This window comes from Anolis sagrei, chromosome 8 (genome assembly GCF_037176765.1).
Source record: "Anolis sagrei isolate rAnoSag1 chromosome 8, rAnoSag1.mat, whole genome shotgun sequence".
In the NCBI taxonomy this organism is placed as follows: Eukaryota; Metazoa; Chordata; class Lepidosauria; order Squamata; family Dactyloidae; genus Anolis; species Anolis sagrei.
Genome location: NC_090028.1, coordinates 28736535 through 28755878, shown reverse-complemented (window position 1 = coordinate 28755878; position 19344 = coordinate 28736535). Strand labels below are relative to the sequence as shown.

Sequence of the window (19344 nt, the reverse complement as noted above, 5' to 3'; positions counted from 1 at the left end):
CATTGTTTTTAACTGTGTGTTGTCTTATTGATTATGTTGTGTATTTTATTGTTTATGTTTTTAATTGCTTGTATTGTTGTTGTTATTATTGCTTGTATTGTTGTGTTTGGGCTCGGCCTCATGTAAGCCGCACCAAGTCCCTTGGGGAGATGGTAGCGGGGTACAAATAAAGTGTTATTATTATTATTATTAAAGCCTACCTGCTTCCTGCCTGGGGAAATCCTTTGTTGGGAGGTGTTAGCTGCCCCTGATTGATTCTTGTCTGGAATTTCCCTGTATTCTGGGTGTTGTTCTTTATTTATTGTCCTGATTTTTGAGGTTTTTTAAAATATTGGTAACCATATTTTGTTCATTTTCATGGTTTCTTCCTTTCTGTTTTTGTATTGTTATACAAAAAAATAAAAAATAGGTCAAATTAACATAACTTAAAATAGAACCACTGCAATTACTGAAAATATATGACAACATAACATAAAGGAAACAATCTGCTGCAAATACTCTGAGAAGCACTTTAATTACCCATCGGTTTGCTCCTTACTTTTGATTTAAAACCCTCCTACTAGATACATCCTCTGTTCATGTCCAGCATTTATTTTTAAAGTTTTAACTATTACATCTAGCCCAGCCATAGGTTTTTAAATTCCTGTGTGTTATTGTCTACTTGTGAGCTATATTAATCGTACTGTTTATTTTGTTTATTTGTTTTGTTCTGTTAGAAATGTAATACAATGGTATGGTTGCTGATGACATGATACTTATTTGTCGTGTCAGAGCAACCAGTCCATTATATTACATTTCTAAGAGAACAAAGCAAACAAACAGACAAATACAAAACTTGTGAGTTTGGTAGTTAAATCTCCATTGTGCATGTGGCAGGACTCAGGTTGCATTGCAGCAGGTGGTCAGTGGTTTGCTCCTCTCCGCACTCGCATGTCGAGGATTCCACTTTGTAGCCCCATTTCTGAAGCTTGGCTCTGCATCTCGTGGTGCCAGAGCGCAGTCTGTTCAGTGCCTTCCAAGTCGCCCAGTCTTCTGTGTGCCCAGGGGGCAGTCTCTCATTTGGTATCAGCCATTGATTGAGGTGCTGGGTTTGAGCCTGCCACTTTTGGACTCTCGTTTGCTGAGGTGTTCCAGCGAGTGTCTCTGTAGATCTAAGAAAACTATTTCTTGATTTAAGTCATTGACATACTGGCTGATACCCAAACAAGGGATGAGCTGGATATGTCTCTGCCTTGGTCCTTTCACTATTGGCTGCACTTTCCTGGCGGATGTCAGGTGGTGCAATACTGGCTAAGCAGTGTAATTTCTCCTGTGGTGTAGGGCGCAGACACCCTGTGATAATGCGGCATGTCTCATTAAGAGCCACATCCACTGTTTTAACGTGGTGAGATGTGCTCCACACTGGGCATGCATATTCAGCAGCAGAGTAGCAAAGCGCAAGGGCTACTGTCTTCACTGTGTCTGGTTGTGATCCCCAGGTTGTGCCAGCCAGCTTTCGTATGATATTGTTTCTAGCACCCACTTTTTGTTTGTTCAGGCAGTGCTTCTTGTAGGTCAGAGCACGGTCCAGAGTGACTCCCAGGTATTTGGGTGCGCTGCAATGTTCCAGTGGGATTCCTTCAAACCACTGCCCACCTGCTGCAATGCAACCTGAGCCCTGCCACATGCACAATGGAGGACCTTCTTGCGGTCAGCGAGTGTCTCTGTAGATCTTACCTGCCTTAAGCAGGCAAGCAGTAATAGAGTCATTTATTAAATATTTCATTAAATAATAATGATAATAATGCAGATCCCAATAGCAATCTAAGGCCCGTCGCAAACTAGGTTTCTGCTGGAGAAATCCTTGCTAGCAAGTCCCTGACGTCATGAGCCTGCGCCTCTCTCCCCGCCCCTTTCTCCGCCCCTTTCTCTTTGCGAGCGTGGTTTTTCCTTTGCTAGGGCAGCATTGCCCGCATTTTCTCTCAGTTGAATTCTGCCAACTGAGAGAAAATGCGGGCAATGCTGCCCTAGCAAAGGAAAAACCACGCTCGCATGGAGAAAGGGGCAGAGAAAGGGGCGGGGAGAGAGGCGGAGTCTCGTGACGTCAGGGACATGCTAGCAAGGTTTTCTCTCGCAGGAACACAGTTTGCGACGGCTCTAAGGCTGCATCTACACTGTAGAATTAACGCACTTTGATACCACTTGAACCGCCAAGGGCATTGGATTTCTAATCCAACTTCCTGAAAAAAAACCTGAGAGGTGGATTTCCAGGCTCCGAGGGGGCGTGGCCTCTGCCCCACGGTGGCCCCGCCCCCGTATGTGTGAGGCAACCAGGCCCCGCCCACATCCGGGTCTCTCCGAGACGGCTTTCCCCCTCCTGAGGGGAGAGCGGGCCTCATTTGCGTAAGGCAGCCGACCCACCTCGTCCAGGAAGCGGGTGACGTCGTAGACGCGCCCGTGGATGACCAGCCAGGTCTCTTTGCCGGTGCTCCGCTTCGCTACCTCGGCCAAGGTGAAGAACGGGCCCCCGCCGCCGCTGCCGCCGGCCTCCTGCGTCCCCATTGGGCCCTCGCGCGCCTCGCCAGCCAGCACAGGACTCTCGGACTCGCAAGGCCGTGCTCGAAGCCACGCCCCCTCGCCGGCTGAGCAGAGGGGCGGGACATTCGCCTGATTGGTTATCTGGGAAGGAGGGGGCGGGAGGACGTCTTTGCAATAGGCCAATCGGGGATGGGCATTTTCTCTCACAACCAATGAAACGCCGACGTCTCCTCACCTGCGAGCCCCACTCTTTTCTTACTGGCAGCCGTGGGTGGGTTTGCTCGTTGATTGACAGCCGTCAACCTCTGGTCAATTGGGGACACGTCCAGAATCAGGATAGGCCTCCATTGTGAATTGTGTAGTAGATAGACATGCATTTACTTATCTGTATATATAATAAAGAAGAGTGTTTGTATGGGAAGGACAGAGGTGCGGAGGGCGGAAGGGGTATGTGCCAGCATTCTGATTGGCTGCCGCTGTGGTGCTATTTGCATATGGTCTCTGATTGGCCAGCTTCAATAGGAGCCCCTGGTGGAGAAGAGGGTTCATGGCAGAAACGGGGCATGACAGAAAGAAATTTGCATATGGTCTCTGATTGGCCAGCCTCAAATGCAAGATTCCAAGATGAGAAAGAGAGGAAAGGAAAGGCCAGAGGGGGCTGGGTCAGAACACTCCCAATACAGACCAAAATAGGCACACAGAGCCCCCATCACCCACTCTACATCCTACTGCAGTTTGGAGGAGGATGAACCATGGATGATGGGACTTGCAGTACCACCACTCACATTCTGAGACCGCTGTTAACCTTATCCAATGACTGATCAGGACCAAACTTCGCACATAGACCTCTCATGACCCACTTTACGTCCTGGTGTGGTTTGGCCGGGGATGGACCGTGGATTATGGGACTTGCAGTACCATTGCTCAATTCTTCAGACCACTGCAACCCTCATCCAATTACCAATAAATACCAAACTTGGCACACTGTCTCCATGATGCACTCTACATCCAGGTGCAGTTTGAAGGAGGATGCACCATGGACAATGGGACTTGCAATACCTGCACTCCCTTCTTAAGACCATTACAACTGCCAACGATGATGGATCAGGACCACAATTCACACAGAGACCCAGCATGACCCAATCTACATCCTGGTGTGGTTTGGAAGAATTTAACAATGGATGATGGGACTTGCAGTCACTTCACTCACTTCCTGAGACCACTGAGACCCTCGCCAATGACTTATCAAGACTAAACTTGGCACATGGAGCTTCAATGACCCACTCTACATCCTGGAGCAGTTTGGAGGACGACAGACCATGGATGATGGGTCTTCAAGTACCTCCACTACCCAAGACTGCTGCAAAACTCATCTAATGACCAATCAAGACCAAAGTTAGCATACAGAGCCCCCATGACCCACTCTACATCCTGCTGCAGTTTTGGAGAAGGGTGGACCATGGATGATGGAACTTCCAGTACCTTCACTCACATTCTGAGACCTCTGCAAACCTCATCCAATGACGGATCAAGACCAAACTTGCCATATAGACCTCTCATGACCCACATTACGTCCTGGTGTTGTTTGGAAAACTTTGGAGATGGATTATGGGACTTGCAGTACCTTTGCTCACTTCTTGAGACCACTGAGACCCTCGCCAATGACTAATCAAGACTACACTTGCCACATGGAGCTCCAATGACCCACTCTACATCCTGGTGCAGTTTGGAGGAGGACAGACCATGGATGATGGGACTACAAGTACCTCCACTCCCTTCCAAAGATTCCTGCAACTCTCTTCTAATGACCAATCAAGACCACACTTGGCACACAGAGCCCCCATGATCCACTCTACATCCTGCTGCAGTTTGAAAGGGGATGGACTTTGGATGATGGGACTTGCACTACCTTCACTCACTTACTGACACCACTGCCACCCTCATCTAATGACTGATAAAGACCAAACTTGGCACACAGAGCCCCCATGACCCACTCTATATCCTGCTGCTGTTTGTAGGAGGATGGGCCATGGATGATGGGACTTCAAGTACCTTCACTCACTTCCTGAAAATAATGCAGCCGTTATCCAAAGACCAATAAAGACCAAACTTGGCAAACAGAACCGCCATTACCCACTTTCTCTAATAACCCGGGCAACGCCGGGTCCCCAAGCTAGTATAATATAAAAGGTAAAGGTTGTCCCCTGACATTAAGTCCAGTCATGTCTGACTCTGGGGTGTGAAATCTCCATTTCTAAGCCGAAGAGCCGGCGTTGTCCATAGACACCTCCTAGGTCATGTGGCCGGCATGACTGCATGGAGTGCTGTTACCTTCCTGCCGGAGCGGTACCTATTGATCTACTCACATTTGCATGTTTTCGAACTGCTAGGTTGCCAGAAGCTAGAGCTGACAATGAAAGCTCACACTGCTCCCTGGAATCAAACCTATGAATCGAACAAGCTCAGCAGCTCAGCGCTTTAACCCACTGCGCCACCGGGGGCTCATTTACATAATATTATTACATAATATATACACATATATTTTATGTACTTACTTATCTGTTGTTGTTCATTCATTCAGTCGTTTCCGACTCTTCATGACCTTATGGACCAGCCCACACCAGAGCTCCCTGTCAGCCATCACCACCCCCAGAGCCTTCAAGGTCATTCCAGTCACTTCAAGAATGCCATCCATCCATCTTGCCCTTGGTTGGCCCCTCTTCCTTTTTCCTTCCATTTCCCTCAGCATAATTGTTTTCTCTAAGCTTTCCTGTCTTCTCGTGGTGTGGCCAAAGTTCTACATCTTTGCCTCTACTATCCTTCCCTCCAATGAGCAGTCGGGCTTTATTTCCTGAAGTATGGACTGGTTGGATCTTCTCACTGTCCAAGGCACTCTCAGCACTTTCCTCCAGCACCACAGTTCAAAAGCATCTCTGTTCCTTCGTTCATCCTTCCTTATGGTCCAGCTCTCACATCTGTAGGTGACTACGGGGAATACCATTGCTTTGACTAGGCGGATCTTCGTTGCCAGTGTGATGTCTCTCCTCTTCACTATTTTATCAAGATTGTTCATTGCTCTCCATGGTTTGGGCCACTATAGACCATCTACAAAGGTTCAAAAAATAAAAAATATTACCCAGAACAAACTCGGATCACTGCCCTATAGAATTCAAATTCGCATTTGGAAACCAAACAAGGAGATGGAGATTAAATAATAATCTCTTATGATCGGAGGAAGATATAAACAAGAATAAAGAGTTATTAAAATAATTCTTCAAACTGAACACCACTGAAGAGACTTCCTACCAAACAATATGGAATGCAAGTAAGGCAGTGATGCGAGGATATTTGATTCAACAAAATAAGGCAAAAAATAAAGCGAAAAATAAAGAAATCCAGAAAATAACATCGGCAGTAAATGACAAAGAAAGAGAACGGAAAAAGAACCCACAATCTCAGAAAATAAAAAAAAATGAACTAGAGATCCTACAGAAACAAAGAGAACACATAGAAACTGAGCTAATTGCAAAATAAAATAAAATACATAAAATAAGATTACTTTCAGAATGCCAATAAATGTGGAAAATGGCAGGCCAGAAAGTTAAGGAAGAAAAGACAGAATCAGAAGGAAAGACTGCTACAGAAGATTAAGACATATTGAAATTATTTAATGTTTACTTACACCAGGCTGGGGCCACAGCAACGCATGGTAGGGAACAGCATATAATGAACATTGACAAAATTACAATCTGTCAACTGCAAAAGGCCACCTTACTTGGATCTGCGCACATCATTCGAAAATACATCACACAGTCCTAATAATAATATTATAATAAACTTTATTTATACCCTGCCACCATCTCCCCAATGGGGACTCGGAGTGGCCAAGCCCGAACAACAATTAAAATAAAGAAAAAACGAAAACGCGAACAATAACAACATCATGGTTACATAAAACATGTGAATACATTACAATAAGCACAAAACACAATGACCATGGGTAGGCTACATGTAAGAACTAATTAAAAACTCGGGCAAGATAAAAGAAACAGACGCTTGGGAAGTGTTCGACTTGTGATTTTGTGATACGAAATCCAGCATATAGATGTCATTTGCTGTGACATACTGTGTTTTTGTGTCAGTAGAATAATAATAATAACAACAACAACAACAGAGTAAAATAATAAATAATCTTGACTCGAGTATAAGCCAAGGTGGGCTTTTTCAGTCGAAAAATGGGCTGAAAAACTTGGCTTATACTCAAGTATATACGGTAATTCAAATGGCATAGTTTTTCAGAGGAGAGGGGCTTCCTTATACCCTTCCCTATACCTTTGGAGAGAGGACATTTCCTCAGTGCAGGAACAGGTCCCTACTCTAGCCCATTGGGCATGACTCCATACCCCTCAGCCCCCATTGTGTTGGCTGAACAATGGCCAACCCATTGTGTTGGCTGAACTGGTTGGCTGTTCAAATCTGGGGAGCGGGGTAAGCTCCCGTCTGTTGAGCTCTAGCTTCTTATGCGGGGACATGAGAGAAGTAAAACATCCTGGCATCCACTGGGCAACATCCTTTGCAGATGGCCAATTCTCTCACACCTGAAGCAACTTGCAGTTTCTCAAGTTGCTCCCAACACGAAAAAAATTATTGTTGTTGTTACTTTTATTATTTGATCGAGGAAATGGTCAGGAAAGGAGGCCACCTGAGCCCAGATGTTAAACCCATATGGAACATCACATGAGCATATTTACACACGTGTCTTTTTGCCAGTTTCTTCCCTCATGATGCTCTTGCCTTCCTGATCTCTGTTTGTTCAGCCTCAGGAAATACTTTCAGTTGCTGGTGGCTGAACTGTATGGAAAGACACCCCTTTCTCAGGAAACATTCATTTTTCTTTATTATTTTCCCGTCAAGCGAGTCGGACCGCAGGAGCTGGCATCTGGCCCAACAGCCTCATCTATTTTTTGAAATACTATTCTAAACCACCAAGTTACACAGAGATGGAAAGTAAAGGAGCAATAAGGATAGAATCTCCAGGTCGCTCCATTTGCACAGTGGCTCCAGCTTATCTACCATCATAAAAAACAAAAAAATGCAGATTGGTTAGATCTGTCTCCTTCATTGCAGCAATTCGGTTATTTGTTGAAAGATGAATCACATTCGCGGTACTTCTGGAATGTCTCTGATTCAGGGACACAATAGTGGCTGAGGTTTATTTTATTTTACTTTTCTCTTCCCCAACTTTCAACCATATGAAAAAAGTAAGTTTAAAAATCATGTGTTTTTAATTTTTTTAATATAATATATTCATTAATCAGGCGCTGAATTTCAAATCAAGTTTGTGGGAGGAACAGAACTCAAAAACCACTGGACAAATTGACACCAAATTTGGACACAAGATACCTAACAACCCAATGTATGTCCTTCACTCAAAAAAATGATTTTGTCATTTGGGAGTTGTAGTTGCTTGCTATTTATAGTTCACCTACAATCAAAGAGCATTCTGAACCCCACCAATGAGAAAATTGGGCCAAACGTCCCACACAGTTCTCCCATGACCAACGGAAAATACTGGAAGGGTTTGGTGGGCAGTGTCCTTTGCTTTTAGAGTTGTAGTTCACCTACATCCCGAGATCACTGTGGACTCAAACAGTGATGGATCTGGACCAGACTCTACATGAATACTCAATATGCCCAAATGTGAACACTGGTGGAGTTTGGGGAAAATAGAATCTTGACATTTGAGAGTTATAGTTGCTGGGATTTATAGTTCACCTACAATCACAGAGCATTCTGAACCCCGCCAACGATAGAATTGGGCCAAACCTCCCACACAGGACCCCCATATGGGCCACAGCAATGCGGGGCAGGGGACGGCTAGTTATTAATAGAATCATAGAATCCTAGAGTTGGAAGAGACCTTGTGGGCCATCCAGTCCAACCCCATTCTGCCAAGAAACAGGAAATTTACATTTAAAGCACACCCGACAGATGGCCATCCAGCCTCTGTTTAAAAGTCTCCAAAGAAAGAGCCTCCACCACACTCTGGAGCAGAGAGTTCCACTGCTGAACAGCTCTCACAGTCAGGAAGTTCTTCCTAACGTTCAGGAAGAACGTCATTGGAAGCAATTACTCTATTGCATCCTACTCTCTGGGACAGCAGAAAACAAGCCTGTTCCCTCCTCACCTCTTGATCCATGGCCCTCATAATGTCTCTTCTCAGACTTCTCTTCTGCAGGCTAAACATGCCCAGCTCTTTAAGCCACTCCTCATAGGGCTTGTTCTCCACAACCTTGATCATTTGAGTTGCCTTCTTTCTCTGGACACATTCCAGCTTAGAATCAATATCTCTCTTCAATTGTGTTTCCCAGAATTGGGCACAGTGTGATTCCAGGGGTGGTCTGACCAAGGTAGCATGGGTAGCATTGACTTCCCTGGGTCTATACACGAGACTCCTATTTATGCAGGTCAAAATCCCATTTGCTTTTAAAGCTGCCGCATGACTTTGTTGGCTCATGTTTAACTTGTCCACGAGGACTCCAAGCCGCATGATGTACTGGTTTGTGCATTGATGCTGGAATCTAGTGTTCAGATTCCCACTTAGCTATGGAAACCCATTGGGTGATCTTGGGCAAGTCACACTCTCTCTCAGTCTTTGCAAAGGCAACCCTCTCTAAACAAATCTTTGTATTGTCATCATCATCATCATCATCTTCACATAGTCCTAGGCACTTGGGAAGTGTCCGACATGTGATCCAATACAACAACCAGCATAGTGATCTTGTTTGTTGTGTAATAATCTTGTGTTTCAAATAATAATAATAATAATAATAATAATAATAATAATAATAATATCCTGCTTTTCTCCCTAACAGGACACAAAGCGGCTCACAATATAATACAAATCAAAGCACATTTAACATAAAATGCAAGAAAAAAAATCATACAGAGCATAATAATGTCCCGAAATAAGATATATATAAATATTAAGTTATATATTATTAATAAATAATATTAATAAATATTAAGTTATATTAAATTATAATTATCATGTCTATTTTACCTTTTCTCTCTATTAAAAGAGACTTCTCCTGCTGAAAAAAACCTGAGATAAATTTACCTTAGAGTTGCTATAAATCAGGAATGACCTTGAAGGCACCCAACAACATCAATAATATTAATAATGTTGGGTTGCTGTGAGTTTTATGGACTGAATGGTAATGTTCCAGAAGCATTCTCTCCTGATGTTTCGCTTACATCTATGGCAGGCATCCTTAGAGTTTGTGAAGTCACAACCCAGTGATTCCGGCTATGAAATCCTTCGGCAATACATTGATAATGTTATTGTCAGAAAATTTAATTAAAATGTTTTAAAAAATCAATAATAATAACAATAACAATTTGCCTTGTTAAATATAACTATACATACAGAAAGTTTGAGTGACATCGTATGTTATAACAGTCCATGGACAAGGTTAGTTTCTAATGCAAACAAAACAGACACCATGTGGATTAAATATAATCCTTTACTATCTCTCCTTGTGGCTCACGGGTTTTGAAAGTCCGTTTTCCCCTGAGGGCCAACATACACTCTGGTGTGTTTGGGCAAGTCTTTCTTCCAGACCCCCCACAGTTTAAAAGGGATCCTGACCAGTTGGAAAAGGTGCTCCGAAGAGCAACAAGAATTTGGAATCTCTCTGCAAAGTGGGTGAAGGAGCTGTGCCCATCTGCTTTGCCTGGAGAGGAGAAAGCTGGTCAGTGATACGATAACCATCTTGAAATCCCTGAAGGCCAAAGAGAATGAAGGAGCTTGTTTTTGAACACACCTGAAGTAGTGGGTTTGAATGACAAGGAACAAGTTTTCAGCTAAAGATTAGCACAGTGGTTCTCAACCTTCCAAATGCCGCAACTCCTTAAGACAGTTCTTCATGTTGTGGTGACCCCCAACCATAACCCTAACATTATGAATCGCCATGTAAATAATGACCTGCAGGATGTATTTTCATTCACTGGAGCAAATTTGGCACAAATAACCTATACGCCCAAATTTGAATACTGGTGGGGTTGGTGGGGGGATTGATTTTGTCATTTGGGAGTTGTAGTTGCTGGGATTTATAGTTAACATGGAAACAAAGAGCATTCTGAACCCCACCAACAATGGAATTGAACCAAAGTTGGCACAGAGAACTCCCATGATCAACAGAAAATACTGGAAGGGTTTGGTGGGCATTGACCTTGAGTTTGGGAGTTGTAATTCGCCTACATCTAGAGAGCACTGTGGGCTCAAACAATGATGGATCTGGACCAAACCTGGGCATACTAAATATGCCCAAATGTGAACACTGATGGGGTTTTGGGAAAATAGACTTTGACATTTGGGAGTTGTAGATACTGGGATTTATAGTTCACCTACAATCAAGGAGCATTCTGAACCCAACCAATGATAGAATTGGGCCAAACTTCCCACACAGAACCCCCATGACCAACAGAAAATACTGTGTTTTCTGATTGTCTTTGATGACCCCTCTGACACCCCTTCGCGACCCCCTCAGGGATCCCGACCCCCAGGTTGAGAAACACTGCCTTAGCAAGAACACTCTGGTGGAGGTTTTGAAAGGGTTTGGATTACCATTTGTTGTGGATATCTTCAGTGCAGATTCCTCCATTGAAACCCTGATTATATTGGAATCCGTCCCAAATCTATTGTAGTTTGATGTTTATCAGAAATATTCAAAATTAACTAGGTATTTTTTATGTGAGTCAAGTACTGAAAGGGTTCAATGGATGCAATGATTCAGCAAAAGCTGCACCTCTATATAAGCAAGTTTGCCTGTAGCTTAATATACCTCAGTATGAGAGAGGCCTCAGTGGGAGAAAGGTCACTGTGTTAGTTAGCCTCAGTGTGAGAGAAGCAACAGTCTGAGAGAGCCCTCAGTTTGTGAGGTCTCTGTAAAGAAAGGCCTGAAGGTAGGCTTCAGTCTGAGAGAGACCGCAGTGGGAGAAAGGCCTCAGTGTGAGGGGAGACCACAGTATGAGAAGCCCTCAGTGTGATTAGGCCTGGTGTGAGAAGCTTCGGTGAGAGAAGCCCCAGGTTGAAGGCCTCATGTGTGTACCTCCAGTGTGTATAGCTACTGAGTTACGCTCCCGTGGAACTTTGCTATGAGATGAGGCTCTGTGAGAGTGAAGCTGTTTATCTGCATGAGAAAGAAGCCCAGCGTGGAAGCAAAAAAAGAAGTATAAAAACTTTTATTTGTGTTATGGAAACCTTGTTCTTTTAAATAGCGCAACCATATTGTTTTACTACAAAGAAAAGCCTCCTACGGAAGAGATAACATTTATTTATTTATTTATTTATATTTATTTATTTATTTCGCCTATTTGTATCCCGTACTTCTCACCCCCGGAGGGGGACTCAGGGCGGCTTCACAACAAGCATTAATTCAATGCCAACAACAGTAATAAATGATAAAATCCATTAAAACAATTAGTTAATACTTTAAAATTACTAAAACATTGTTTCAATCATGCAGGTTTGAAATCATAGTCCAGGTCACGCCATTGTCATTCACACATTGAGTCTAATTTTAAATTCCTGCCTCTACTTTTTGAACGCTTGGTCCCATCACCAGGTTTTGAGTTTCATTCTAAGGGACAAGAGGGAGGGGACCAAATTAATGTCACTGGGTAGAGAGTTCCACAGGTGAGGGGCCACGACTGAGAAGGCCCTCTCTCTCATCTCCACCAGTCGCGTTTGCGAGGATGGTGGGACCGAGAGTAGGGCCTCTCCTATCAATCTTAGACTTCGTGATACATTCAGACAGGTAAGCTGGACCAGAACCATTCAGGGCTTTATAGGCTAAAGCCAGCACTTTGAATTGTACTCGGTAGCAGATTGGCAACCAGTGGAGCTGGCATAGGAGAAGGGTTGTATGCTCTCTGTATGCTGCTCTAGTGAGCAACCTGGCTGCCATCCATTGGACTAGTTGGAGCTTCCGAGCAGTCTTCAGAGACAACCCCACATAGAGTGCATTGCAGTAATCTATTTGGGATGTAACAAAAGCATGGACCACCGTGGCCAAGTCTGACTTCCCACGGTACAGGCACAGTTGGTGCACAAGTCTTAATTGTGCAAAAGCTCCCATAGCCACCGGTGAGACCTGGGGTTCGAGGCTCAGCTATGAATCTAGGGTCACTCCCAAGCTGCAAACCTGTGTCTTCAGAGGAAGTGTGACCACATCCAGCACAGGCTGTAACCCTATGCCTGTTCGGCCTTGCGACTGATGAGGAGGACTTCTGTCCTGTCTGGATTCAATTTCAATTTGTTTACCCTCATCCAGACCATCACAGCTGCCAAGCACTGGCTCAGAACCTGAACAGCCTCCTTAGTAACAGATGGGAAGGACCGATAGAGCTGAACACCATCTGTGTACAAATGACATCTCACTCCAAAACTCTGGATAATCTCTCCCAGAGGTTTCATGTAAATGTTAAACATCATAGGGGACAATAGTGATCCCTGCAGGACTCCACAAGTCAATGGTTGTGAGGTCGAGCAGGTGTCCCCCAGCAATACCTTCTGCGAACAGTCCTTAAGGAAGGACCGGAGCCACCGGAAACAGTACCTCCAAGTCCCATAACCGCAAGCCGTTCCAGAAGGATACATTGGTCTGTTTGTTTTTGTTATTTTTTATCACTTTGGGATACTGGTGCTGGGTCACGCAGCTGCTAATAAGTTATTCTGATATACATTCATGGGGAGGGTCTTTTGTTGATAAGCCCACTTGCCCAACAATGTTGTGTGCCTTCATGTAGTTTCCCACTCACAGAGACCAGAAAGTAAAATTATCCTAAGGCTTTCTGGGGCTTATTTATTTCGTATCAAAAGCATTGCATAAATCAGTATAAAACTGATAAAAATAGAAAGTGTGCAGGCGGCTAAATATCTTTTGATCAAAAACGGGCAACAGCAACGGCATTCTCTGTAGCCTCCAACAATTCCTCAATTTCTGGGGCTGAGACCGTGTGACTTGCCCAGGGTCACCTGGTGGGCTTTTATTGCCAGATCTATTAACTTTGCAGGGATGGCATTCTTAGTCCTGGACTATACAAACCCGCTTCTTCAGATGCAGGACGGAATGACATTAAAGCCTTAGGTTATAAAACATATTTATATAATTATATAGCTGGTTGCACCCAGTAGGGCTTAGTAGATGTTAAAGATTAGATAGGGATGGGTGTGGGAGGGGGCCTTTCTTGCGTTTCCTGCGACAAGAGCCAGGCTTTGTGCTCCCAAAGGAGCCCCTTGTACTTTTCCCTTTGCCGCCTCACTTGCAGTAAGGGAGGCAGGAGGCCATGCGCATGGGACTGCCACGATAAGGACCAGGTCTCAGGCCAGGAATGTCTCCCTTTCATCTCAAAGGGCTCATGAATCAAACAAGTCTCGGTGCAAAGCCCAAGCGAGACGGTGATGCCTTTCTTCCAGGCCACTGTTGTTTTTGGCAGAGTGAAATGCCGGCTTTCCTGGCTGGGAAGGAGGATAAGGTGGATGGCGATGATGATGGGGATGATGACACCAGGAGAGAGGAATGTAGTGAGCAACACACCGCCTTCTCCGCTCTCAATTCGGAGGCGACAGTAGGAAGCTGAGGATGACCTCACTTCTAACATGTCCAGGGTGTTACTTCCCAAAGGAATGCCTTGGCTGCGATGGGCTAAAGGACAGGTTCCCAAAACTTGGAATCCTCTCAAAGCCTGTGTTAAAATTTTAGAGTACACTAGAGTCTTGCTTATCCAACATAACCGGGCCGGCAGAACGTTGGATAAGCGAAAATGTTGGATCATAAGGAGGGATTAAGGAAAAACCTATTAAACAACAAATTACATGATGATTTTACAAATTAAACACCAAAACATCATGTTTTACAACAAATGGTCAGAAAAAAAAGTTCAGTACATGGTAACATTATGTAGTCCAGTGTTTCCCAACCTTCCTAATGCCGCGACCCATCAGTACAGCTCCTCATGTTGTTGTGACCCCCAACTCTAACGTTATTTAGTTGCTACTTCATAACTGTAGTTTTGCTAATGTTATGAATTGTAATGTAAATATCTGATATGCAGGATGTATTTTCATTTACTGGACTAAATTTGGCACAAATACCTGATACACCCAGATTTGAATATTGGTGGGGTTCGGAGGGTGGGGTGGGGTGGGGGGTTGATGTTGTCATTTGAGAGTTTTAGTTGCTGGGATTGATAGTTTACCTACCATCAAAGAGCATTCTGAATTCCACCAACAATGGAATTGAACCAAACTTAGCACACAGAACTCCCGTGATCAACAGAAAATACTGAAAGAGTTTGGTGGGCATTGACCTTGAGTTTGGGAGTTGTAGTTCACCTACATCCAGAGAGCACTATGGACTCAAACAATGATGGATCTGGACCAAACTTGGCACAAATACTCATATGCCCAAATGTGAATACTGGTGGGGTTTGGAGAAACTAGAGCTTGACATTCGGGAGTTGTAGTTGCTGGGATTTATAGTTCACCTCCAATCAAAGAGCATTCTGAACCCCACCTACAATAGAATTGAGTAAAACTTCCCACACAGAGCTCCCGTGAGCAACAGAAAATATTGTGCTTTCTGATGGTCTTTGGTGACCCCTCTTGCACCCCCTGGCGACCCCTCCAGGAGTCCCGACCCCCAGGTTGAGAAGCGCTGATGTAGTCATTACTGTATTTATGATCTTAGCACCAAAATGTCGCAATGTATTAAAACAGTTGTGTATCTGATTGGGAGGCAGACTACGTTGGATAACACAGAACGCTGGATGAGCGAATGTTGGATAAGCGAGACTCAACTGTAGTTTCGCAACTGGATGGCACTGAACATTGTCCTGCCATGAGACACAGGTTAAGCCTCCCTTCCCCAAAATTCTTGGTACCAGAAGGGGTTTGGATCTTGGAATCGTTACATATAAACTTACCGTATGTATCTTTCATTTTTACCCTGCCTTTCTCACCTGAAGGGACTCAAGGCAGCTTACAATTCTGGCGAAAATTCCATGCTGGTAAAAACCAGTACGAACAATAAAAAGTAAATAGTTAAAAACGATTAACATTAAGCATTAATAAACATACATCAGTATACAAAAGTTAAAAAGCATATAAAGTGCATAGTCCAATTCGTCCAAAACCCGACTCATATCCTTAATCCAGACCGTGTCAAAGCCACTTATTCTTCGAACGCTTGTGCACAGAGCCAAACCTTCACCTTTTTTACTAAAACACAGAAGGGATGGGGCCTAAATTTCTCTAAATTCCAAAACGGATTTATTGGTCACATTTCATAATTTTCCATTTAGGATGACCTGGGTTATCCCCCCCCCTTAATTAGGATGATGATGGTGAGTTTCCTCCCAATGGAGTGGGCAGTCAGGCCCAAGAGAGATCTCAGGAATTAACTCCCATTTCCTTCCTCTTGGCAAATAGAAGCAGAGGGGGGGGGGTCTATCACAGATTTATATCCAACCCAATGGAGAAGTCATGAGGAGGGAGGCTGAGTTTCCCATAGCTCCCACCCAAAAGAGGGAGGCAGGGAGGGGGATACCCTTCCCATAAAGCGAGAGAGCGAGAGAGAGAGAGAGAGAGAGAGAAAGAGAGAGAGAGACCAGTTTAATTGTCCAACAGTGATAATAATAATAATAATAATAATAATAATAATAATAATAATAATACACATGTGCATATTAAGTGCAAGTGAGCAGTGTTGTTATGTACGAAACATCAATAATAATAATAATATGCTTCCACTCTGGGTTTTAGTCTGAACCTGAAGGAAGAAGTGAATTGGCTCCAGTTTTCACTCTGAACTGCTTTATATCATCTGTGGACTCGGGATGCCATCTACACTACCATATAGTCCAGTTTCTGAGTCCATCTTGAACTGGATTATATAGCAGTGTAGCCATCTATAATCTGGTCCAAAGCCAATGAAGTTGGATTTAGACAGTGGATCATATGGCAGTGTAGATTCAGCCTCATATAATGCAGTTATGAACTGCATTATATGGGTCTACACTCACCCTATGATGCAGATTCAACAATGTCCAAATACTACTACTACTACTACTACTAATAATAATAATAATCATTATACCCACATAGTGATGTCGACAGACTTGACCTGCCCAGAAAATCAGGAGGCAGAGGGTTTCTGCAAGTGAAACGAACGGTAGAAGAAAAACGTGTACTGGCAGATTTTGTGAAAGACAATCAAGAACCAACATTGATGGAAGTCAATAGCAGAAAACTGCTTAAAGTGCAAAAGTCAAAGAGTGAATACCATAAGCTTACAATGCCGAGCAGAAGAGAAAACTGTCAAAAGAAAGCTCTCCATGGACAGTCCCTGAGAAAAATTGAGAGCAAAATTGACGACAAAAAAGCATGGCTGTGGCTCACAAATGGAACTTTGGAAAAGGAGAGGAAGGACCTGATTCTGGCAGCCGAAGAACAAGCCATTCAAACCAATGCCATCAAAGACAGAATTGAAAAGTTGACGACAGATCCCAAGTGTAGACTCTGCAAGGAAGCAGGTGAAATGATGGACCTCATACTCAGCTGCTGCAAGAAGATCGCACAGATGGACTACAAGCAGAGGCAGAATACTATTGCTCAGATGACCCATTGGAACTTGTGTCACAAATACCATCTACCTCTGACAAAAAATCACAAGCCTGAAAAGTACACAAAATGAACATGTCAAACTGGGCCTTCCAAATTCAGAGTTTTGGAGCACAATATACTCCTGACCTCCGGGTTTTCCTCTGAACTTTAAAAAAGAATGTTGAAACTTACCCCAAAAAGTGTTTTGGATTTCAGATTTCTGAATATTTCCCATCTAAGTCATGGGATATTTTGGAGATGGGACCAAAGTTTAACTGCAAAATGTTATATGTATGTCCTTCGCATAGCCTAAAGGTTGTTTGAAGACCAAGGACATGTGTTGAATGCCACCTAGTGGTTCTCCATGGCTGAGCAGGAGGGATCCCAGGCTTTCCCTATTTACAATATCTGGGGATTATGGGGTCTGCGATCTGGGACATTTAAAGAACAGAGGAAGGCTGGGTTCCTAATGTTTGCCCTGGAGTTCCTTTGCAGCTGAGAGAGTGTGACCATCCCTAAGGGGAATTGAATTCTAGGCTCCAGAGGACATCAGCCCTCATGTTTGCCTTGTCTGGGGATGATGGAGACTGCAATCGAAGGCTTTTAAAGAGATAAGAGTTCTTCCGTTTCTGAGAGAGCTTGGGGTGGTGGTATTGGTGATGTCTCACCTCGTGCCAATAGTGGGGAACCACCAATAATAATAATTATTATTATTTTGGGTCAGTGTTCACACGATAGGTGTAGACGAGAGACAGGGCCTTTTCGGTGATTGCTCTCCGGCTATGGAACTCCCTTCTTTGTGAGATCAGGTTGGCCCCCTACCTCCTGTCCTTTAGAAGGATGGTAAAAACTTGGCTGTGGGACCAAGCTTTCGGGACAGGGCAATGAAGCGACAATGGGAAAGATGACAGGGCCAATTGGATTTGATGCGGAAGGCTAGGACGGTTTGGTGGTCAATGTCCTTTGGTTTTGGAGTTGTAGTTCACCTACATCCAGAGATCACTGTGGACTCAAACAATGATGGGTCTGGACCAAACTCTACACGAATACTCAATATGCCCAAATGTGAACACTGGTGGAGTTTGGGGAACATAGAGTCTTGACATTTTGGAGTTGTAGTTGCTGGAATTTATAGTTCACCTACAATCACAGAGCATTCTGAACCCCACCAATGATGGAATTGGGCCAAACCTCCCACACAGAACCCCCATGTGGGCCACAGCAACGCGTGGCAGGGGATGGCTAGTAATACTATAAAATAAGAGTCTCCCCTAAGTCCAGAAAGACTGTCCCTAAACACAAGGAGGCACTACTTACACTTTAAGAGGAAGGGCCTGTTCAAACCACCTCTGAAAATTCCTTGCCTAAGAAAACGCTATAAAAGCCTTCGACAACCAAGTCTGTATTTATTTATTTATCGTGTCATCAGCAACAATACCATTGTATTACATTTCTAACAGAACAAAACAAACAAACAGATTAAAAAAGCACAAAGTTTGCAAACTTGGTAGTTGATTAAATGTCCTTTGACCAGTATCTGGCCCCTTGGAGTGCCTCTGGTGTTGCCGCAAGAAGGTCCTCCATTGTGCATGTGGCAGGGCTCAGGTTGCATTGCAGCAGGTGGTTTGCTCTTCTCCGCATTCGCATATTGTGGATTCCACTTTGTAGCCCCATTTATTAAGATTGGCTCTGCATCTCGTGGTGCCAAAGCGCAGTCTGTTCAGCACCTTCCAAGTCGCCCAGTCTTCTGTGTGCCCAGGAGGGAGTCTCTCATCTGGTATCAGCCACAGATTGAGGTGCTGGGTTTGAGCCTGCCACTTCTGGACTCTCGCTTGCTGAGGTGTTCCAGAGAGTGTCTCTGTAGATCTAAGAAAACTATTTTGTAATTTAAGTCGTTGACATGCTGGCTGATACCCAAACAAGGGATGAGCTGGAGATGTCTCTGCCTTGATCCTTTCACTATTGGCTACTACTTCCCGGCGGATGTCAGGTGGTTCAATACCGGCTAAGCAGTGTAATTTCTCCAGTGGTGTGGGGCGCAGACACCCTGTGATAATGCGGCATGTCTCATTAAGAGCCACATCTACTGGTGAGGTGTGTTCCACACTGGGCATGCATACTCAGCAGCAGAGTAGCATAGCGCAAGGGTAGATGACTTC

At 44.1% G+C, this 19344-nt stretch overlaps 1 protein-coding gene across 1 annotated transcript in view; it reads right to left on the bottom strand.

Annotated features, from left to right (window-relative positions):
- The window catches only part of CYB5B (cytochrome b5 type B), a 30854-nt gene extending 28225 nt beyond the window's left edge, over positions 1-2629 (bottom strand). Inside the window, exon 1 of the mRNA XM_060788106.2 lies at positions 2401-2629. Coding sequence (XP_060644089.2) covers positions 2401-2541 — 141 coding nt within the window. The 5' untranslated portion in view covers positions 2542-2629. The remainder of the gene's footprint in view (positions 1-2400) is intronic.
- Positions 2630-19344: the final 16715 nt, after the last annotated feature.